At 26.6% G+C, this 25943-nt stretch overlaps 2 protein-coding genes across 2 annotated transcripts; one reads left to right on the top strand and one right to left on the bottom strand.

Annotated features, from left to right (window-relative positions):
* Positions 1-1197: 1197 nt before the first annotated feature.
* Positions 1198-1555, top strand: OCT59_014701 (uncharacterized protein; the record flags this gene model as incomplete). The annotated part of the gene is made up of 2 exons (XM_066150187.1): positions 1198-1291; positions 1368-1555. 2 exons carry the CDS (start codon positions 1198-1200, stop codon positions 1553-1555), a joined length of 282 nt encoding a protein of 93 aa, XP_066002379.1.
* A 23244-nt stretch (positions 1556-24799) lies between these two features.
* Positions 24800-25149, bottom strand: OCT59_014700 (uncharacterized protein; the record flags this gene model as incomplete). The annotated part of the gene is made up of 2 exons (XM_066150186.1): positions 24800-24993; positions 25143-25149. 2 exons carry the CDS (start codon positions 25147-25149, stop codon positions 24800-24802), a joined length of 201 nt encoding a protein of 66 aa, XP_066002378.1.
* Positions 25150-25943: the final 794 nt, after the last annotated feature.

The raw sequence follows: 25943 nt of genomic DNA, 5'->3' as shown, positions 1-25943 counted from the left end.
GGATTAAAATTATTCTCAAATGACCAAAATTCCACTTGTGTAGTATTATATATATTGTTAGGATTGGGTGAACTTCAAGTTATTACTTGCATATTATTTTACTTGTTGAAACGGCTGCATGTAACTTAATTAATTCTGGCCGGTAATGCTAAATTTGACCCGAATTAAAGTTTTGAAGTATTGAATATTTCTGCGGAGCGGAAAATTTAGAGGGGATTCCTTAATGTACAGTGGGGTGTACGATATTAATGTACGAACTGGCCGGAGTTAACGTTAACGCTATCACGTGCAAGTTCATAACTCCTAAACTCGGGCCAGTTTGTACGTTAATATTGTACACCCCTACTGTACGTTAAGGACGCCCAATTTAGAGATCCTGATATTGGAGGTCCCTTAACGTACGCACCGTGCTACGTACATCCTACCAGAGTTATGCACTTGCACGTGATAGCGTTAAACTTAACTCCGGTCAGTGCGTACGTTAATATCGTACACATGATGCGTAAGTTAAGGATGCTCCCAGATATTGTTCATATGATATTTGTCAATGTAACTTACTAATTGTAATATATAATAATTTTTAAATAAAGTATTATTTTTTTTGAATTTATCTGTTATATTCTGCGGCTCAGCTAGCTGGCATTTTACATACCGGCTGACATACAAAAAAAAACAAAACATTAAATTTTTCGAGAACTCCGGAATTATATATTATATGATATTAAAGATTACAAGGTATATCAATTAATCCTCAGATATTCAAAATAATTTAACAAAATATGAAACAATAATTGTACCGAAACTATAATGAAAACAAGACCGGAATTAACTAAAAGAAAAAATTAGTCATATATAACACGTGATTTATGAATATATAGTTAACCTATTCCAGGGTTTCTAGTAACTATAATTATTTCACGTTAAGCGATAGTTTTATATAGCATCCTATTCTTGGAGTGGTAAGAATAGGCTGATGGATTTTTATATATTTATTTATTTATTTAAGGTATATTTTAAATTGATCACATGGGTGGCTTGCATTAGCCGCTTATCCATGTGCCACATTGATTAAATAGTTAAATATTATTGATCAAATAGTTTATCTATCAGATCTTTTTTTTACTGCTTTCTTTCTTGTTCGTTTCACTCCTTTAGTAAAAACCATATTAAATTCCTTTTTCTTTCAACATTTTTAACATGAACGAACTATTTTCGCCACCATCCTTTAATAATATTAATATTCCTGAAGAATTTGGTCTATCAAGAGAACTTTTTTTCTTTGATAATCCTGGTAAGAAATGACCAAACTTACCAAATTTAACATTAAACTTGTTCCTATTCGTTGGTTTAAAGATAATTATATGCAGATGAACCCAAACATGGTTGCAGCCTTTATAACAACTCAAGGAGATCATGTAGCATGACAAACGGTATTGTGTTTCAAATTCGTGGTGATTTAAATGCAAGGCGAATTAGAGATCTATATGGAAAAATTTCAAGTGTTTTTAAAGAAGCACTCAAGAAGGCCGTTGATGAAGGGTCGTGTAGCACATAAAAGGATTAAGTCTTCCATTGAGGCGCAATACTGCTTTATCAGACAATAGCAGGTGCGCTATTGGAGAATTCTCATGAAAATCGAGAAAGTAACAAAAACATGCACTGCTGGTTAATTGTGATGGTTAATTTATTTGTTTAATCATTGTAATGAATAATATTTGTAACTATTGCTTTCAATTTTAATTAACAACTAATTTTAAATTTGCAAACTTTGAATTATATTTATTATTAAATCTTTAAAATAATGGCTCGAATTACACTAGTAATTCGCCGGAGCAAAATTTAGCGGTTGACAAATAAAAATTTACTCCTGGTTGACAATCTTAAACAAAAAGGTGAACATGACGAATTTATATTTCTGCCGAGTTCGTACAACAATGATAGATACGATACACGACGTTACTTATTTACTTATTCCATTCTCCACGTGACAGTGGCGCGATATAACCTCACTTTATTTTTACACAAAACTTTCGCTCTTTTCTCTTTTGACCTTTTATTTTAAAAAAAACTTACGCCCCTTATCTTTGAAAGCACCTCTCTTATACTTTAATTTAGTATTTTCTTTTAATAATGTGGTAAGTTTCACTTATTTTTTCTTCTGCGCTATTACTTTAAAATATTTCGTCCATTTTCTTTGGAAAAAAAACTTTAAAATGCCTTTCCTCTTTTAAGGGATTCTTGGCACAGCTAGCACATGCAACATTTATTTTTTTTATTGCGCGTTTCGCGAAAAATGTTTTATCAACATTTTAACAAAATTTAAATTTTGCAAATAAAAAAGAACTTCAAAAAGTTTATTTTCCTTTTTTATTTTTTTTTTGTAGATTACCAATTTATTAAATATTTCATTTAAACGAAAATCTAAAATTTTAACATTGCAATACAACTAACACTACAGTGACTACACAAAAGTTAAAATGCCAACTCCAAAAAAAAAGAAATATTCCTAAAGAAAGAAGTGTTTAAACCAAAAGAAACATTTAAAAAGAAGGAAAGTTAATACTCGATAAATAAACTTACAATGTTTTAACAAAAGAAATCCTAAATAATGCACCCACATTTGTATTTTAAGAAAAGGGGGATAAATAATATGCCCATTCAGTTTGTTTTGTTTATCGCAATTACATAGTAAAATATTATGTCAAATTGATCAGCATACACGGGATTTTATATCAGGTGAATCTGCAAAAATTTTTACCTAAGACAAAAAAAAAACTTAATATAAAACCCGTTTTAACCCATGTAACATAGTCAACACCAACTAACTTAGGGTAGGTCATTTTATAAGTTGTATGAATAGTTATAAACTTATAATAAAAAATTTTTTTTTATTTATAAGCTTGTTTTTCTATTTCTATTTCTCTTATTTTTTTTCTTAACAAAATCTTGTTCTAACTTCTTTTTACTCTTCTGTAGTTTCTTATTTACAAAGATATTTTCGAAGATAAACATTGAAAGAAGCTAAAATTGACTTCTTTAATACTCTTTACTTTTTACTTTTCTATAGTAGAGGATGGTTTTAATTAGGGACTTAGAATTAGCACGTGATATTACGCTAAAAATTTCAGCCCATTTTTTTTTATTTTATCAAATCGTACCATCCATTAAATTTTAGAGTTACAACCATTACACTGTAAAATGAGTTAGGAATTTTGCTTAATTCTTACTTCATGATTTCATCGGCATTTTATGCACTAATTAATAATTTGGCGTAGTCAACAAGTCATATGTTACGTGAGTAACGTGGTAATAACTTTTTAAGGGATAATTAATTTTTAATTTATACGATTTATGGTAAAAAGTAAAACCTGGCGTATAATCTATAAATAAAAAAATTTCAAATAGACATAAATATACAAAAGTAGTGTGATATAGCGTGGTGTCTCACAATCCTATGAAATTTCGCATTCAAAATTACATTCAAATTTTACATCTATGTAACGGGACGTTATAATAACGTAACCCGATTAACGATAAAATTTATAACAATAAAATTTTTGTCATGCGCAACTTACAAATTAATAATTCTTAAAAAAGTGAATCTTTGAAAGAAAAAAAGTGACGGTTATTTTACATAATAAACGTTTATCGTGTATATAAAGTTTGGTCGTCTTTTTAAAGATAATAACGCATATTGAAACACTTTTAATCTTTTTTCGCTAAATGAGCACCATCTCTTATGGTTAAGACTATTAAAAATTTTTATAATGGAATCGCTTAATCAATTATATGTTCTATAGTTTATGTTTTCTTTTAGTCTTTTAGTTCATAGTCGCCACTTATCGGTATGAATTTAAAATTCTTTTCTTTTCGAACATAAAAAAGAAAGAAATTTAAATTATTAATTTACAACAAATTAAAATGCTGGCATTTACCATTAGGTATAATAACTCTTTTTGATTGTACAAATCGGGTACTTGGCTAAAAATTAAATTTTTAATTCATCATCTAAAACTGATTAGATCTGCAATATGCACGTACTGATCTTTTTCATGTGAACAACTGAAAGAAAATGAAATATTAATTTCGTCAGATAGTATAGTTATTGAGTATGATATATACTTCCGATGTTGTATAGTATAGTATAAAAAAACTAAAAAAACTATACTGTATAGATTTTCGTCAACTATACTATACAACATCGGAGGTATATATCACACTCAATATCGTTTAACCGATTTCGTCAGTTTGTTATTTTTAATATATTTAATATATCGGAACACGTCATTATATCATTTTTTTCGGGGGTAATAAAACTGTATAAGCATGGTATAATATTCTAAATTAAAATATCGCGTAAAGGAATTAAATTTAAGCATTTGAATTTATAATTTTTATTTAAAGTGACTGAATAAAGTAAATAAATTCATGAATGAATGAATAAATGAATGAATGAATAAAGCAATTACGTTTTTAATTTATTGACTTTAAAATAATACATATAAAAAAAAATTTTTTTTTTTATTAGCGACACCAAAGTAAAATTCTAGTAGTCCAAATAAAAAAAAAATTCTCACTCCAAAAAGCCTTTTATGATAAATTTAAAGTCAAATAAACGGCATTTTTGATACCTCAATTATTTCATTATAATGTTTTTAATAACGGATTAAATAATCGTTGTTTTGGAACGGATAAAATTTTCTTCGTGTAACATAACAAAGATTTTCCGATGAAATCAGAATCCCAAAACCGAAAATTTAAAAATCCTGACACTCATTACACTCATTATACCAACACTTAATATCTTTTTTTTTAAAAAAAAATTAACCTTTTTTTATTAATAAGTCGCAAAAGTCAAGTAACAATTAAAAATATCTTTATTAATATGTAAAGATTTTTTTAAAAAATATTTCGAAGATTAACTGTTAATGTTTTTATTAAAAATTAATAAATTTTTTATTAATATTTAAATAACTGAATTTAATAATACTTATAATAATTAGTTATTAGTTAGAAAAATAAATTTCGTTTTTTTATTTTATATTATCACTGGTTCGATTTAGTTGGAACTGATCAAATTATTTATTTAATAAACTGGAAACGAAGAAAAAGATACAACTGGGATTATTTGAGTGAAAATATTTATTAATAACATCAAGTTCTTGCCAGTAAGTTTAACGTTATTTTGAAATGTAAATAAGTTTTATGACTATATAATATTAACAAGTACTGATTCTTATTTATTTTATTATAGATCTTATTGGATAAACAAGATTATGTATCTTTAAATATTTATAACTATAGATAGATTAATGCGTTGGGTTATTAAGGTAATTTTTGAGTTGTTAAAAAGAGATTTGTTTCTTCTTTCAAAAATTAAACTAATTTTTGTAAAGTTATAAAAAGAAATAATAAAAAAATTCTTTTTCTTTTGAATTTCGAACGCGAAAATGACGGTGTTTAAATATTTCAATTAATGTTGATCAACATGTGATGGTGTTTTATTTTTATCTATAATTTGATCTGAAGGGATATACACAGACTGTGGGTCTAATAGTATCTCTATAATTTATTTAGTAGTACAGAATTTCTTTTTTTAGTTAATTAAAAAAAAATCAATAATTGCAATATTCCCTATAATGATCATTTATCTGAGTTTTTACCAGAACTTTTTTATAGGGTATTTGGCGTGAAAGTCGCAGTTTTCGGTGAGGCATCGCTACTATACTTAAGGCTGAATCACCAGTGATTCCTAATAAAACAACGATTACGAAGTATTATGGGAGTGGCTTGGCATTATTTTTTAAAATTTTTTGTATTCATGAAGGTATTAAGTGTCGGGATAATGAGTGTCGGAATTTTGAATTTTCGGGATTATGGGTTAGCATTATAATGAGATTCTGGGATTTCGTAGTAAATCCCGTTAAACATTCTCTGGAACATGCAGCGACAACTTGGCATTTTCTACATACTAATAATTTCCAAATATCACTTACTAATGATTACCGATTTTTCACCATTCTAAATGTATGAAACATCATATGGGGACTGATCTAGATTAGAGAATATTTTTTCAAAATTGAGATTTTTATTACATTATACTTTTTTGATATGACTAGATTAAAATACAAAGTTTAACCAAAAAATTCTTTTACCTTGATTTTCTAGATCAGTCCCATATTATATAAAGCGGCAACATATCCAGCGTATATGAAATAACTGATGAATGAATAAGAATAAATTAATTTCGCGATTTTGAAAAGTTGTGATTCAAAATAAATGGGATTTTAAATAGTTAAGTCCGAAATATCATCTTCTTATGTCATTCTTTTACTATATATATGAATACTTTTGTAATTCAACATTGGTAACGGATGAGTATGCGAGTATTTTAGTCATCGGGTTCAATCACAATCACGTGGTATTTTTTAAAAAAATGACGTCATAAGAAATTAGGAAGTACATAATATTACACGTTCATTTCTTAATCATCATGATATATTTCAAATATATAACAATTTTAAATTTAACAAATTCTTACATTGATTATGAAAAACATTTCTTTTTATTGCAATTATATGTATAAATATGAAAACGAAAAGTACTGTATAATGCTATTTGGTGTTTATCTTCTGTATCGTAGAAGTTGGAAGGTTTGTTTGTATCAAGTCTCATATTTGTATCATCATCATTCATTAACTAAACAAAAGAAATAAGGGAAAAAATAACAAATTAAGCAACATATATTTTTTTAAATAGAACATTGGATTATTTTACAATAGTGAATTTAAAATTAGATAGATGATCGGGTGTACAATTTTTTTTACAAACAGATCATCATAATATTTTGAGACATATATGTTATTTTCATATGAATGCCTTATGATTTCTAGATCTGACTTAAATTCAATAAAATCGCTAGTTAGGTGGTCGGGATGATCAGTACGTACAAATAAAGAATAATAATTATACAATATACAGTTACGCGTGCAACGCTGGAGTGAGCGCCCCTGTAAAAAAAGTCAATCCGTTTTTTATATTCCATCTTTTTTCCGTAAAAGGCTCATATTTCCGGAATTAATAACCTTATATCGCGGAATTTATCGAATTATTTACATTTTCCGTGAATAGATCCGTGAAAGGCTCATTTTTACGGAATTTTTACAGAAATAACGGATAAAATTTTTTATAGGAGCGGTTAATTAATTAAATTAAAACTATTTGTGGACCCATATAAAATTTATTATTGAAATTTTTTTTTTTCACGTAAATTACAGTATATGGCAATAAGTGTCGATTTCATTATACGTAATTGCGTATAAAATAATAAATGATAATAAATCTATTTTAACTTCATTTATTACCTAGTATACAACTACTAGAAAGGTTTGATGCGAGTTCTTCTCCAAATGATGGGGATTGTTTTATCTTTGAAGCGTGAAATTTTTTTTTCGTTCTCTTTTTTGAACACGAATTTCTTTTCCAATCTTATCTAATCAAAGGTTTGAACCGTTTTCACATCGAAATCTTAAAAATTTAAGAACTTTGTATTTAATTAACATTCAAATCCTATAAAAAATTTTTTCAGAAAGATGATCACGTGTCTGAGTTTCTTTGGAATAAAAACTAGAAAAATGATCATTTATCGGAGTTTTTCCCGGAATTTTTTTTTTATAGGGAAAGAATATATATAATAAATTAAATGAATATACAATAACCTAGTAAAAAAAATGCTGTAACAGAGCGATTTTACATAGATATATCCGAAGGTATTACTTTATTATTTTCGAGACGTGAAACACAATTTTTTTTTGGAAACCCGATCTGTTACACGAAAGAGATAAATGTTTTTGCAGGATTTGGAACATAAATAATAGGAAGAGTTTAAAGTTGTCAGAAGTAGAAATTTATTATAAGGTTATAGTTAATTATAGTTTAATATGATAAAAATTCACATATAGTTTTATTTAATTAAATGACCGCGTTGCGGTATTCAACTTTATTTAGTATAAGTGTACTTTCTTGGGACATAGACATATATAGTGAAGTGTGTGTGCGCACTTATAGAAAGTAAATTATATTGTTTAGGATTAAACTAGAGCGTGTATTTACGGAAGGTGTACATGCGAGAGATGGACTGTACGAACTAAGCGTTAATTTAATTAATTTAATTAACAATCTAACACTCTAATTTCATTGAGTTTTTACATGAAAATTTTTTTAAAGGGTTTCTCTTGTGATTAAAATATTGAGATCAAGAAAATTACATATGATTTTACATTTCTAACGAAAAGTTATTAATTTTGTTTAGGTTAATAAGTATAATTGTTATAAAAAGAAGACTCGAAGTTTTTCAATTAAAATAATTAAAATGAGTTTAGGAGTGCAAACTAATTATTGGGCAAATGATTTTTTTGTGCGGTTTTTTACTTTTTTATGCAAAATTATTAATTATTTAATAATATTAGTATTATTTATTTCATGGGGAGTTGGAAATAATAGGGTAATCCCCTGGAGCGTGTCACTCATTAAATATTAACTATTTTAACTATTTTAAACTAAAATTAGTAATTTCCCGGCTATCTATATAAGACCGGGAAATAACTAAACGAAGATTCCCGGTCATTTATAAACTCAGCTAATCACTCGCAATTTTTAAAAATTAGTATGAAGGTGATCATGAGTGACACTTAGTGCGACAGGGGATTAATAAAATTAATTCATACTATTGCTTATTTATTCTTGCGTATTTACAGTAATAATATTTTGTTTCGACAATTACTAAATTTGTGTTAGCTGCAGAATTAAGGCGAAGTTTAGTTGTCACAACGTAACAGTCGTAACACATCCTGGTGGAATTTTCTGGAAAAAAAAGTTACTTATCACATTGTATTTTGTACAGAAAACAATTTAAACTACTAGTATTGTTAATAATAATAACATAAATTGTACGTAATCCGCCATACACAATAACGAAAAAGGAAAAAAAACAATGAAACATCCGCCATCTCTTCGATAAATCGATAAATAATAAGTGATTTGCACAAGATTCTTCAATAATTTAAAAATGTCTTTATTGTTTCTTAACTAAAATTAGATGTTGTTCTTTGTTGATAAACTTTAAAAGGTGTCTTTTAAAAAATAAATAGGTAACCGGAATAATTTTGTCTTTTTTTCCGTTCATTGATTTACTAAAAATAAATGTAAATCTGAAAAAAATTTGGTTTTATTAACATCAACGGACATAAGATCATAATTTCCGATTGTAATTATTTTATAATATACTTAACCATTTTCTTCTCGTTACTAACTGTTATCATCGAAAAAAAATATTTATTTTAAATTTTATGATAAATTATTACCGATACTCATAAGTTGATGAAACAAGTTTAAATAAATCAAAGCCAAAATACTATATCAGTAAGACTGCAATATATATATATAAAAATACGGTATATACAGTGTTATAAAACTTTATTGTCATTTATATAATGAAATATCTGCAAATTTCGGCCTTATGATAATCCATGGATAAATATTTTACACGGTCACACTGATTTTCAAAAATTTCTTCGTATTTCTAAAGAAACAAAGTCATTAAACGCGAAAAAAAAAAAATTTCATCTTTACAAACTTTAAAAAAAATTTTTTGAATAATGTAAACAATGGTTATTTAATATAGGTATCACATATTATAAAAAAAAAAGTTTCGGAAGTTTTTGAAATAAAAAATTTCCTTTTTTCTTTCAAAAAAAAAAAACGGGGTTTAATTATAAAAAAAAGATAATGACCATAATATTGAATTTTATTTCTATTTAACCTAAATCTCATTCAGTAATGGCACTGTAATAACCGAACGAAAAATCGTATTAGTGAAAAGATGTTTTTTTCAGTATGACAATAATAAAAGAATAGGGGTTTATTTACAGTAGTAAGTTTCAATTTTATATATATATATATATATTATTCCGAGTTTATTATTTTTATTACAGGAAAAGTCACTTTATATTGCGGGCCATAGTCCCCGATGCATAAGTATTCGCCCCCCTCTTTCACTCGAAAAAATGGTTCTATTTTCTATTGATTTTATTATTTAAAGAATATATTTTTACCCAGACATTATATATAAACATTTTTCTGATTACTTTACAAGCATTTTATTCATAATAGCAATTAATGGTGTTACAAAGTTAACCCTGAAATTTGTAACTCACAGTATACGGTGCATAGAAAAATGGCTAGCGATAAACTAAATGTAATACGTAAATTTTATATACAATTAATCAACAGAGCTGCCCTTCAGGCTTTCACAAAGTTGAACGACTCAACTTTATAACCCGAGCAAGTGAAGAACAATTTATGTTTTGGAAGTTCTAAGGTGAATAGTTGGTTCTGTCGGTGAATTTTTCAAATGCTACCGTGAAGAATATTGAAAGATTTTTATTTCGAATTTGATAAGAAAAAAATAAAAATAAATGTTATTTATCGTTATAACTTTTTTTCGAGTGATATGAACCACGAATCGCACCTAAAATTCAATATCTTGGATTTTTATTAGTAGATATATTCTTTGTCATACATACAATTTATGAATATGTAAATCCAATTGAAGTAGGTGGAACATTAATTGCATAGTTATCTGCACAACGATATAGCAGATATAGCAGAAAATCGATTAATAAACTGCCTCGGAGATTATTTGTAGTTTGTTATTTATCATAATTTGGTGATTCTGTAGATAAAATACATTTAGCTGTTTATCTGTATAATCGTGATCGCAGATAAGAGATATTAGGTCGACAAAGAATAATATATATAGAATATTTAAAATTTAAAAATTTACCAAATTAGGAAAGTATCATCAATTTTGAATTAGTAAATATTTTGAAGCTTAATATAAATTGAGTAAATTAATTTTTAATTGACAATATAAGAAAATTTTTTTTAAAACTACCGGAAATTTTCCGAAAAAATGCCAGTTTCAAAGTTGCATTCTTCCTGTTTATTCCTTAACATGAAACTCATCTGGAACCCCTTTGCATGATAATATGTTTGCAAACACATTAAGTACGTTATATTTATTATATTCCAAATTTAATGCGAAAAAAATAATAATTTAGCCCGTACCAAATTTGAAACTATAATAGACAAATGATAAGACATTCTTGTAAATTCATTTAAAAAATGAATAAACAAAAAGAAAAGATACCAAACATAAAAGTGATTTTATTTAAATGTAAAAAAATTTGATTATCTTCATCTGTTGATTCATATATCAGTATTGATCTACTATGATTACAGTTGAATTCTTTATTATAAAAAAATAGTCAATAAAATCAAGCTTTATTTATCCTTGCAAGGATTAGAGTTACATGTACAGTATATCCTTTCTATTGATCAAAACCCGAATAAATTAAATATATATTATATAGTCTTTATTATGAAAAAATATCTATAGTTTAGATTAAAAAAAGCTCGATCAGGCTCATAAAAGATTGATGGATAAATTTTATCAATCTCTTTAAGTGAAAACTTCAAGCAAAAATTAAAAATTTCTCATAATATATCTTAAATATACACAGATAACATACAGTAAATAAAAATGGTAAGATTTATCGATTACACTCAAAAAAATACAATTCTTAAATTCTTAATCAAATATAAATAATATAAATAAAAAAAATATTTTATTTATGATTTAAAGTTCCGTGCATAACCTGATTCTAGAATTGTTGGGGGCCGAATAAAAAAAAAATTTTTTTTAATTATAAGATACTTAATAGAAAGACTTATTTACTATCTATCAAGAATTCTAACAAGTTTTGAGAATGTTTTGTAATACTTTAAAATTTATTCACAATCGATGACCCACCCATTACAGTTATTATTCTTCATCTAGTAACATGTATATTTTCCATACAATGATCTACTGTCCAATCGTCTCATGACAACGTGTGCAACCTCATGAAAAACTCCGATAAATGATCATTTTCTAGTTTTTATTCCGAAAACTCCGACATATGATCAATTTTCTAGAAAATTTTTTATAGGGGCAATACATATCTTAAGGTCAAGTACGTAATTTGAGCGAATCAAGCAATATTGAGTAAATAATAGTTAATCAGACGGCAATTAGATTAGAGCCAGTCGAAAATCGAATCTTCGAAATCGATTTGATTTCTAATTGCATCCCAAGATTTCAAAATCTCGCACAAGTCTTCCATCTCCGATCTCTTCTTCTTTAACTTTTTTATGAATCAACTCTTAAATCATTAATTTGGTTGTCAATTTGATCGGAAATTTTACGTGTAAGTTTATTATTTTTCTTTGTTTCTTGCATGATAATTTCCTTATCGATAACATTTAGATCAAAATGTTGAGTGAAAGTGCAGGGATTATTGTTAACCAAAAAAATAGTCTTATATGGTTATCGTTTATTGCTGCTACTAAGTGTTAAATGCCCATTTAATGATAATAAAATGTTGTTATTCGTCTCCATTTTTTTGTATTATATCTCGATGTAAAAAGATTATCAACTAATAACAATACTATCAAAATTCTTAATAGTCAGTCTATATACGTAAAATCAGATATAGCCTTTTACTTTGAACGAAAGTTTCAAATTCATTTCTTTATAATGTATATAAGAAGACTGGACTAATAGCCTTGAAAAAAAAAAATTGAAGAGTCTGTTAATAAGAATGTCGTACAGTTTTAGATCTATCCAAAGGAATAACCTTTCATTGAAAGGGCAATTAACTCATCAATCAGTTTGGATATATAGGTATGAAGCATTATTAGATAATTTAGTAAATGTGAATGCCTCCTACGTGGCAGACTTTATTTTTGTTCCTTCTCAGATAAGTCCAGCAAATTCATTCTATTCTGTTTCATCTCAGTTAATTTTTTTATCATTCAAAGACTTCAAAAAGTCATGAAAGAATTTGGTCATCTTTTGTTTTAACTTTATGAAAATTTTCAAGTGAAAATTCTAAATATTTGATTGGTTACCCTAAATCGACTCTGCGAAATATCAAATTTTTGAAAAATTCCTTTGATCTATAAACACGTAATTTATAATATGTAATAGCGTCCCCGGAAAAAATGGTAACCAGATTTATATGCCAGTTCTTTAGAATTTAGGTTAGTTAAGGGGTTCAGGATTAGGAATAATTTTGTCACAGAGTGAACTTGTTCTTCAATTTGATAATTATTCTGGGGACTTGGAAATTTTTTTTTAATATGAAAATACTACTAATTGTTACTCTTTATCTTTCTATTAGAAAAATAATTATTTCAAACTATCATCTGAATTTATAGTTATAGAGAAAGTGTTAAGGTGTTAAGCAATTAAACTGTAATAAATGTCAACAAATATATTGTCTTGATATTAATTTTCTGAGCGTAATAATTAGAATACATATAATCGAATAATTAGATATTATATGATGTATCAACTGAAGAAGATAATGGGTTATATAATAACTTAATTAATGCTACTGGAAAATATTTGTTAAGCCACTGTTAATTTCATTTGTTATTTTTCATGAAAAATAAATGAAATTATGAGTTGAAAAATTTTTGGTTTGAGAAAAACAAAGCTGTATCACATGATATAATGTACAGAGCCGAACAATACAATACATAAAAACAAAATCTTCCTCTTTTTTGGATAATGACAGGCGACATTAGGCCCTGAAATAAATTTATTTGTGCCGATCTCTTGACCTATTTATATATTACAGGGCATCCCCGATATAATAATTATCATTGACATTAAAGTTAGGTTAGGTAAGAACAGCGAGAAAGGTTAGAATAAATCCCATAAGAGGGCTCCAAGGAAGTTTTTTAGAAACATGTCTTTAAATTTGACTTACACTAATGATCGACTAGTATACAATTTGTATATAAATAAGTACTCAAAGCCCGTCATGATATGTCAAATAAATTTATTTTCCAATATAACAGATAATAATTGTCCGATAATGTAATTTTATTGTGTACCATTCCCCTGTTTATTGTGGCGTTAAGATGCAGATCACATGTAAATATGTAAATTTGTATGATATTCCCGGGGCTCGGCTATTATATGTACATGGTTGATTGTGATTTCACCCGAATTGTCTATAATTTGATCACACAAAACGCCACACCGCCTTAATGCACAAATTACTAAAAAAATTTTTATTTATTAATATCTTCATACGAAAAAAATATTTAGGTTATTTTATTTTTTATTTCATTTTCTTTATTTACCATATAAATAAATGTTGACAAAAATGTCCTTCAAAGGTGTAATCCTTAACTATACAAAAAAACCATACAAAGGGCAAAAATTATTATGGACAATAAAGAATCTAGAATCATTTTATTCAAATTTATACAATAGGAATAATAAAGAACAATTCTCGTGAATCGAAAATTGTATATTAATTCAATTAAGAATTTTTTATTTTATATTGCATTAATAGTAATAATCATTATAATATACTGAATCGGAAGAAAACGTAATCGGAGCGTGTATATGAGAATTACCGTTTATCTCAATAAAAAGGACTTTTCCATGAATATGAAAATCATGAATTTAAAGCATAATTGAATGTTATTTTCACAAAAAGATGTTCGGTAATAACAATTTTAAGAAACGGGATTTTTCTCTATAAACCGAAAAAGGTAAAATAGAATAATGATATCTATTTTTATAGCATGATTGAAAGAATACTGTGTTATAAAAATGGAAACTTTTTTCATTATTTACACTATTATTACTTCATACAGCAAACTATGGTATAAAAAAAAAATTTTTTTTTTTTTATATATAATCACTTAAAAAAAATTTTAAAAATCGGAATATAACTTTCCATACTCTTTCAACTTGTAAGACTAACCCCCATAAATAAAATAAAGTAGACGTTTTATCATTTAAATGTAACTTTGGCGTATCGTGCTACACGTCCCTTTTTGTTAATTACAATATGATTTTTGAATCAGCGGATGAATACGTTTTGTAACTTTTATTGTAAGTCGCGTAATAACATCTTAAGAGAAAGAACAATAAAATTATGCAAGCGTTTAAAACAAAGAAAATTTCCAAAAATAAAACTGTTGTGATTATAATACGCGTAATCTTTATTGAATTATAAATAAAACCGCTATTGATGATTTATGCATTTAATTTTAGATAATTATGCAAATTACACATCGTCATGTGCACCATAAATATTTTTTTAACTTTTATATAGTAGTAGTACCTTATGCTGTTGAATGCTTGGAATTATGAATTTAGTAATAATATACTATATACTTATTGTAGCAATGCTCTGCTGTTTTCGATTGAAGCCATTTCGCAGGCTAGTTTGTGCCACGTTAATAGAATAATCTGGCCGTCAAATTGTTGAAATCGAAAACAGCAAAGTATTGCCTATAAAGACCTGTACAATAAGTTTTTATATATAAAATTAGCCACAAGTTTATTTATAGTCTATTTTAATGATTTTAATGACGAGATATTTATTTATTACATATAGTATATCATTAATAGAGCTATCCAATAAGTATAAAAAAAAATGTATAGTGTGATCTTTATATTAGGACATAATAAAATATTTTAATTACAATTTCTATATAGAAAGTTTGTCGGTTAAAGTATTGGCACATGATCATATATTGTTGGTGGAAACTGAAAACTTAATAAGTGATTAAATTCGTCTTATAATAAATTCATATTTCAACATTGATGTAAATTGAAAACTTAATAAGCTTAACAATTGTGATTAAAATTCGTCTTATAATAAATTCATATTTCAAAATTGATGTATCTTTACACCTCTATAACTTTGAATCTTTTTCATTAAATTCTATAAAAAATTATATATATACACACATATATATATATTAAATTGCCTAATATATTATTTTACGGTTTATGTCGATCACCAATCTGCCCATGTTTAAAAATAAGACAGTTAAAATTAAGTTAAAATTAAGAGTTATAAATAAGTAATATAATCATACTTACTATATTAAAAATTATTTAAGGGAAGAAACCCCCATTAAATAATTGATTTGTAAACGGATCATTCGTAATTTGCAATGGTAATTGCGTAATTAGATTTGAAAATGTATTTGCGTTATTGGTAGATATATATCTTCTATATGTTCTATTAATAATTCTACATCTAATTCTTCTATTCATGTTTCTTTGATGACGTCTACGAACAATATCATTATTAAAATCAATAAATGAAATTAAATTTCTGTAATTATTTAATGGCATTTTTATATAAAGGAGTTGAAGATGATAATTTAATATAATGAGAAAAAGAAAATCTGAGGTCATATTTATAAAAAAATTAGATAGATAACGATCGATTAAATTAATGAATAAAATACTGCACAATTACGTAGGATTTAATATGCAAATTATAAATAATCAAACTATAAAACAAACGAGTTAGAGCAACTAACAAAATATTAAATCGTGAATGAAAGTAAAAATGGATAAAATGAACTAAAGACAATAGTAAAACTCCAGGCGTTGTTTATCAGCGCAATCGATTAATTCAACAAATCAGAAGAATAAAAAGTACTGCACAATTGCGTAAAATTTGTAATTAAAGCTTTAAATAGTCAAATTATGAAGGCAAATCGTTAAGGCAATTTTATAAAGTAGTAATTAACATAAATAAAGATTGTTTCTCCGATATTTACCGAATTCATAAAATTGTAATATTTAAATGTACAATATAAAAATCCTTAGCATACAATGAATGGCATATTCCAGTACCTGAGTGGCTGAGTCCTTGCCTACACTTCTTTGCAGAAACTATAAAATTTTTCCCGATGTTAATATGATGCTGATACGGTATCAACAAAACACCAATATTATTCCAGTTTATATTCCTATAATGATATGTCACGAAACACACTTACCATTAAGTAACGGTAAAAATAATGCACATCATTGAGTATCGTTACAATGTTATCACTATATTATTACACGAATCTTAAAGACATCGTATTGTGATTGTTGAGAATTTAATGCTGTATTGTAAAATTAATGCCACATTGTTATCATAATTGTTATTAACATATATATTTATTATATAAAATACAGCACCAACATTATAAATATATTATCTAATGTAAAAATTAATTATTTTCCTCTTGTTATAATTGGATAACCGCGGATTTTTAAGCGATCAACGTACTAAATTTCCGTTGACATTGCGCCCCTGGTGACACAACTATAACAAGGTGGGAACCTGATTTGGACAAAGGTATCACCTGATTGATCTCTTTAGATACGCCTGCAGATAAAGAATTGAAGTTATTGATTTTATTTTTGCTCCCTTCAAATAGATGAATAGATGTATCCATTATTATATTATTACCTCTTTTCTCTCCTCTCTACTTTCTTCCTGCTATTCCCCCACTTCTATTTTTTGGTAGTAGTTCAACAAAATATGCTTCCAATCTTACTAATGACTTCACTTATCATAAACTTTATTGCACTACTCTCTTCTTTCTATTTCCTTGCAACCAAGTTTCTTCTTCATTTTATTTCATTTAGACGTCAATAATATTAAAGAAAAATGAAAAAAAACTTCCCAAATCCTGTAAAAAGAAACCAGAAGAGGTTATCTAAGGAAAAAAATAATGAAGTATGAATACCTGTTTGTTAATATAAACAAATTAAAAAAGAAAAAAATATTACCAAAAAACCAACATGTCTAAGGAGATCCAGGGATCAAAAAACTGGCTGCCTAAAAACGAAATAATCCAACTAAATTCCGCGTGCCTAGACTCATCTAAAAGAAAGCAAACCGAAATATTCAAAAAAAGGATTTCATGCAACCAAATACTGAAACACAATCTGTCTAAAGAGAAGAGAAGCAAGAAGTGTAATAAATGTTTGAACGTTTTATCAAAATAATAATTAAAATAAAAAAAGTAGAAAATCTATGAAATAAATCAAATAATGTTTAAGAAAAAAGAGTTCTTTAAAAACTTATGAAATGTCACGTCCAGAAGCCACCTAAAAAAAAATAAAAATAAAACTTTATAATGTTACAGAATTTGATTTTTTTTATGGGTACTTTCCAACTCTTTTTTCAAACAAAATATGAAAGAAGGAAAGAAAAGAGTACAAGGAACAAAGGGAAAAACAAAGGAAGTGAAATAGAAATAATGGAGGGAAAAAGTGAGTTAAAAAAATTTTATTTTAAAAAGAAAAAAGCGAGTGAAAGGGGAGTTAAAAAAGTAAAAAAAGTTTATTTTAAAAAGAGCAAGTGAAAGGGGAGATAAAGAAAGTTAAAAAAAGTTTATTTTAAAAAGAAAAAAGCGAGCGAAAGGGAAGTTAAAAAGTTAAAAAAAAATTATTTTAAAAAGACCAAGTGAAAGGGGAGATAAAGAAAGTTAAAAAAAGTTTATTTTAAAAGAAAAAAGCGAGTGAAAGGGGAGTTAAAAAGTTAAAAAAAATTATTTAAAAAGACCAAGTGAAAGGGGAGATAAAGAAAGTTAAAAAAAGTTTATTTTAAAAAGAAAAAAGCGAGTGAAAGAAGTTAAAAAAAAATTTAAAAAAAAGAAGTTCATATTAAAAAAGATCGAACTGGTGGCATATCACATGATATATAAATACTAGGAGCTTTTCCCGAAATTTTAAGATATTTTTGATATTTTTAAAATACTGTGACAATACCTATAATATGCTTTTTCTATATATATTTTTGATGAATTAACAATATTATAAAAAGAATTGTTTTGGTACAGCCTAAATGTCATGTGAAATCCTATTGCGATACAACTACCCCAACGGCACCCAGAAAATTCTTCGAACTCGGCCGGCGTTAAGCACTGACACGTGATCGAAGATTTAGGATGTGATGAATAAAACGTGACAAATAGAATTTCATCTACTTGAAAAAATCCAAGTCCCTCAGATAAATATAAACAGTGAAACTCGGACAGGGTGTGACGATGTGATAAATAAAAACAGATCACGTGATCGAAGAATTTTTCTGGGTTATATATTGCGATACTGGATTAACGTCGGAACAATTCATTAAAAAAAAAGGATCGTCACATTACCCTAAATATATTTTATGTATGTTTTAGTAACAACGTAACGATACCTCGCAAAAATTCAAGGTTTCTGCAAAGTTGAATTATCTGAATTTAGTAGTAAGATAGTTTATTTGAAAGAATTTAAATAACTTTGTCTTAAATTTCTGTATGTATTACAATCAAAATAGATTATCAATTTTTTTATCTAAATGAACAGCACGTGTCGATCATTTTACATAAATGTTACATGCGATATGCGTAAAGGTAAATTTTTCACCTTTAGTTAAAAGAAGTATGATCATAGAACGAAACGCTTACGTAATCAAATATACATAATCTACACGCGTCCGAAACATTTTTCGCCACTAAAAAATCCTAAGCCTCTGGATAACATGACAAATTACATACAGTCACGTGTGTGCATAACTTTCTTAGTCAAAGTTACGATTTACGAAGGGTGGGCTTCTTATGGGCGAGCGGGTTTAATTAATTATGGTTAACCTTTTAATACAATGTATTTTATACCTCCTGTCTTACTGTCTACACATAGTTAATCAAACTGATCACTTTTCTTGGGATAAAAAAAATCTTAGTCAAGGTTCAAAAAAAAATATTCCATTGATCCCATTAAATTTACTAATTTAAGGTCAGACAGATAAAACCTTTAGATATTCATAAATTTTTAAAATATTGTGGACGAGCGCTTTTATTTTACATATGTAAAAAATTTTAAATGTAAATTTTTTATACACCATATGAATTGCAAACTTTCGTTCACAAAATTTTTATATTAAATCATGTGATTATATATATATATATATGCAACTATTCGGCCTAATGAATATGATTCTTTGGATTAATATTATGATCTACGCAGAGTGATACAAAGTACGTGTAAATAACATCCTTAATTTAATTAAATGTTTATTATTTGAATATTTTTAATATAGTTTACATAAATAAAATGTAACACAAAATAGTTAAACTTTATTTTAAGCTTATTACAATTATTAATCAGAAGAGTAACCTTTTTTGGATATTTTTTTTATGCTTATCCAATAACTATAATATTGTTCGACTGATAAGTATAACAAGAGCTCCTAATTGGTGCATCTCATGGATAAAATTTTTAGATAACAATCATACTCTATCGCAATCATCTATTTATACGCTTACTTTTTTTATAAAATGTTTCTTTCACTTTTATTTGTTTTATTCATAGGGAAGAATCTTCTAACGAAAAAAACCTAAAACTGAAACAACAAAAAAAATGGTTTGTCACACAAATCAATAATCACCTACTTATTTATTTGCGAATAGGATTGCCATATAAAAGTTCACAATTTAATGTGAATATACCCATTATCGGCTGCAAAATTATCGGAGGTTCTAAAAGAAAGAATCATTACGAAAATAGTAATAAATACTCCGTGAAAAAAAAAAACTCTTTAAATAGACTAACTTGGAATCTCATTGATATCATTAAATGAGGGTTGTTTTCCGATTACTACGGTAACTAAACCAAATTTAAATTCAATCAAGGTTCAAAGTCGTTCAATAAAACGGACGAAACCTTACTTAACTGTTATGATCTATCTTTTGCAATATAAAATGACTCCTTAACTAATAAATAAAAAGTTCGTAAAAGGAAAAATCCTGTCTAATTCCGTTGGCGTCTCTTTCATGATTCAAATGTTACGTAAGTTTTATTAACTGATACAAACACCCCTTTATACTTTCTTGTTTATATTACACAAAAAAAAAAAAAATTTATACGCGCTTTTATTTTTCTTTTTTCAGAAAATATTTAATTTAAAATATATATAATAAAAAACTTTATCTCCGAAATAACGGAACGCGTGATTAATTAAACCCGATTGTTATATATTAAATTTTTTTTTATTAAAAGCATTTTTTGGTATCTACATTTATCTACATTCGGTTTGCTTTTATAAAAATCAAAATTATAATAAATGATTTGGCGTAAAAAAAAAAGTATTAGAGTAATACAATCTTTATAATCAACATCTTCGACTTAATACGTTGGGTGAATTCACAAAGTCATATAGTCATATGGTACTACTAATTAAAATTTGGTCACAACTTAGTTTTATTTGTAATCCTTTCATTGCGCCTAAACTGCATCTAATCGTCATTTCGGTTATTGTGAACTCATATGCTTGCATTTTATAACCTCCTATTTAAAGAAATTACACAAAGATGAATATTATAATGTTCAATAGTAAATTTCAAATTATGTAGCAGTTTAAATAGGGTTAATGCGCTTAATTTCCTTATTTGGTCAATTGAAAAAGTCTTTTCACGAATAGAAGAGTTTTAATCGTGGGATAAATGATAAAATCAAAAAAATTCAAATTTTTTGTAATCAATCGGACATTAGCGAGGTTGAGATAAAAATCAAACGTGATCGCTTGATCAGTGTAACATTCGGCACTGCCCGAAATTCGGTCGGAAGCGAAGTGCATGCATTAAATTAAATATGAATTATGTATGAATGTATCGTCGAATGATTGTCAATTGAAAGAATATATATATATAAATTTTTTTTTACATAATATTATTTTACTGTTGATCGAGACCCAATTTGCACCAATGTCGTGAACAGACTACATGATAATAAATTATTAGCTTCTTTCTTTGAAGGTTACGAATATAGCAAATGTTACAGCATATTAAGTTTATTATTATTCATGTGCGGGTAACTACAAATATAAAATTTTTGGTTATATAATCAATTTATAATCGTAATTATTATATGTAAAGATACCAATTTATATAATAATACATCGATAAGTTTATTACTTTACTGAATTTTTAATTACTTAAATCGGCCTCTTTCATATTAACTGCAGCTTTAATTATGTAATATTTATTTAAGCTGAAAGTATCATTATTATTCATATGATTGGAAAACTACTTACATACAGTATATTCTTGGCAATAATAATGTACCCCTTAAATTTAATTTTCCTTAACGATTAAGACGACTAAATTAATTGTTACAAAAAAAATACTACCACTTATTCTTCAAATTTTTTGAATACTGACAGCCAGATCTGAGATTTACGATCATCAAAATATTTTGTAAATAAAACTTTCAGATAATGAATTAACAATGTTATCATTATAATAAACGAAAATATTTTTCCAGCCGTGTCTCTAAGATATTGCTCAAGTAAGAATTTTTGAAACTAAACAAGAAATTGTACACTACCGAAATATCTAAGGTTCATATAATAAAATAATATTTAAACATGAATGACAATTTTTGATCATCTTAAATTTTAGTTAATATAATGAATCTCTTTTTCTCTTTTAAAATACTGTAATACTATTTTAATAAATAAAAAAAAACATTTTTCACAAATTAATTACTAAGTCGAGATCATTTATGATTATCAAAAAGATTTATGATTTGTTTTTTTATCTAATCAAAATACGTATCTTTCTTGAGATAGATACATTTCATACCTAATATCTTATATCACAATAAACTTTTTTACAAAGTAATATTTTTCATAATATTTTCCTTAAAATTACATTAATCAAAAATAAAACTATGAATAAGGGTCATGAAAATCTTATGTGACACAAAATTAATTATATGTATAATTGGTTAAAAAAAATCTTAGGGTGGGGGGTCCCTGTAAAAAAAGTCGATCCGTTTTTTATATTCCATCTTTTTCCATAAAAGCCTCATATTTCCGCCTTAGATCACGGAATTTAACAAATTATTTACATTTTCCGTGAATGGATCCGTGAAAGGCTCACTTTTACGGAGTTTTTATAGAAATAACGGATAAAATTTTTTATAGGGGGTAAGACTCCTTATGAAACTAATATTAGCTAAAATATGTCACTGCCCTAATGATTCTTCACAAAAATAAAAATAAGAGACCTAAGGTAACACACTGTATATCAAAAAAAAGGAAAGGCTTAGACCGTTCTAACGTGTATGAGTCAGGTAATATGGCTATTTTAAATCTAATAAGGGATGGACAATTCTTTAAAAGAAATCTAATATGCAGCATTTCGCTATTAGAATGTTATTTTTTAATAAGATATTTTACATAATAATACGAATTTTATCATAATTAGTTGAGATGCACTAACGCCTTATGAACTAAAAAGATTGTAAAAAGTCTAACGTAAAAAATATGAAATCTTCCTTATACAATGGGTATTGCCGTTTTATTTAAAGTTTTTAGCGGAATATTTCTTAATTAAATTAATTAATTCGGAACTTTCCTTTAATGATTTGCCATATACAGGGGTCATAGAGGTACGCCACATTATAGGGTGTACCTAAATTGTATAACGATCTACGCCATTTAAATAATAAATAGTCCATAATCAATCCTAAAAGTATTATTTCTATAGAACATATTTAATTTTAAGTCGTTAAAAAACTTATTCTATTGATTTTAGATGTCAATTGAACAATAATAAATAAAAAAAATTTTAAAGTAAACGAATTGATATAGAAATTTCAAAAAAAAAAATATCGTCAATTTTCTTATTTTCTTAATTGGGCAAATAAAATAGATGAAAGAAAATTTGTAATTAGAATCACAATATAAGCGGACTTTGCAAGTTAATAAATGGGATTTACGTAACTCATAATAACAATACATGCAACAAATGCATTTTCGGCCGCGGAAAAGACCGCGCCTGATATATTTTTTAAGGAGTTATCAGTTAGTTACTAAAACCGTGGGAACGATTTATATTTAATCGGATGGCTATTTTTGTTAATTTTAGCTTGAGCCAAAATAAGCATGGGTAAAATATCTAATTTTATTTCATGGTGTGGAACATCATGGTTTTTTTCCCTTCGGGAAAAAAACCATAATATTCCCATCACCCCATGAAATAAATAATACAAATTTTCCGAAACCTTCCTGAGCTTTCCGAAATTTCCCGGGCTTTCCGGAATCTTCCGGAATAATCACCATAAATTTTTGTCCCTTTATGATTCACAAAGGCCAATATAGCATTTTTTCTTGATTTACTTTTTAAAGCCGAAGTTAGCCTTTATAAGTTAAGACTTTTTTTTATAATGGAATTAATCATGGAGAGAACAATCAGAACCATTATCGGTATGTTATATTGTTTTAATCAATTGTTTATAACGCATTTTAATAACGAAAACTTCTCCACGGAGATTAGTAATATATTTTCCATGATTATTACTTGAATAAAAAAAAATTTTTTTACAATATAGCAAGTTGACATTAAGGTTGCATTAGTCTTTAAGCATCAATTAAGACGATACAAGTATAGAGAATATATCTTATTACAAAATGGGTTGTTAATCGTACCGTTTGCATAGCTGCGCGATTATATTAGTACTAACCTATAAGGAAGTAAAATAGCTGTATTATATCATAAAAAACTATCACAAGTTATTATTTCCTAATATACAAATTAAGTTTAATATTCCCAATTATTCATTTTTGCATTTAAAGTGTATTCATGACGATGAGAGATTCACCATTAGAATTATCTTGTATACCCCATTTCTTCATCATCTTAACTAATGCATAGCATAATAATTAGAGGAGTAACGATTAGAAGATACCCACCAACCATATGTTTGAGGATTAATGGATGTTCTCCCATCATGCGTTTGAAGATTTGGAATGGTAGCGGATTCTCTTTCATCATGAGTTTGATCACTTTGATGACCATCACCATTATCATAAGTTGAGGATCATTCAAAATTGGTGATTTTTGCGTAATGATTGGAGAAAGGTGGACTAGAAGATGACCTTCCATCATGCGTTTGAAGATTAATAATGGATGTTCTCCCATCATGCGTTTGAGGATTTGGAATGGTAGCGGATTCTCTTCCATCATGAGTTTGAAGGCTATCACCATTATCGTATGTTTGAGGATCATTCAAAACTGAAGTGATTTTTGTTCAAACGAATTGATATAAAACAATAAAAATTTTATCCATTTTTTCTGTAAAAACTCAGTAAATATGAGCCTTTCACGGATCCATTCACGGAAAATGTAAATAATTCGACTTTTTTTACAGGGATGCTATGTACTTAGCATAATATTAAAATTATTGGAGTTTATTATAAAAATTGCATGAAGTGTTCCGTCAATCAGATAAAAATTATTATTATGCAGCCTATGTATTGGTTATATAATAACACGTTAAAAATTAAATATTTTATATAAAAAAACTGTTAAAATTACTAGGTATGTTCTTGAGTGGCATGAGCTTATCATGGGTCCGATATTTTTACCCCCGCCGGCATTAGACTATTTGGTTAATAATATATAAATATATATAAATATAATATTAATTATAAAGTAAACTCTAGGATGGTTTCACATTATTTTAAACTCTAAAAAAAAATAAAAATACTTCTGTATATTAAAAAAATACTGATTTTTAAAAAACAAATTTTTACTAGGTAGGGATTGTTATATATTTACATAAAAAAAAAAAATTTTCAAATTATATCTTTTATTGGCTTAAATAAAAATATATTGTACATTATTAATATAAACTTTCTAATTTTGAAAATTTTTTTTTTTGTTATTGTCTATATAAAAATTTACAATGACATATAAACTATTGAATTGAAAAATAAAATAAATAATGAAAAGTAGTTCCGTTAAAAAATGTGTCTTCACCTGACTTGGTGACTTTGATGGTTAAATTTGATACTGTTCTTTTTTTTATATTTATAAATCTTATAATAAATGTATTCTTAAACTGTTTATCGAAAAATAAATCTGGTTTTATCGTTGCATTTTCCATATTGAATTGGCATAATAAAATTAAGAGAAAAGTTATTTAACTTACCAAAGATAAATTACTCAAAATTGCATAATAA

Source organism: Rhizophagus irregularis, chromosome 22 (assembly GCF_026210795.1).
Source record: "Rhizophagus irregularis chromosome 22, complete sequence".
Classification (NCBI taxonomy): Eukaryota; Fungi; Glomeromycota; class Glomeromycetes; order Glomerales; family Glomeraceae; genus Rhizophagus; species Rhizophagus irregularis.
The sequence above is the reverse complement of the archived record's forward strand: the minus strand, read 5'-3'. Positions and strand labels throughout refer to the sequence as shown.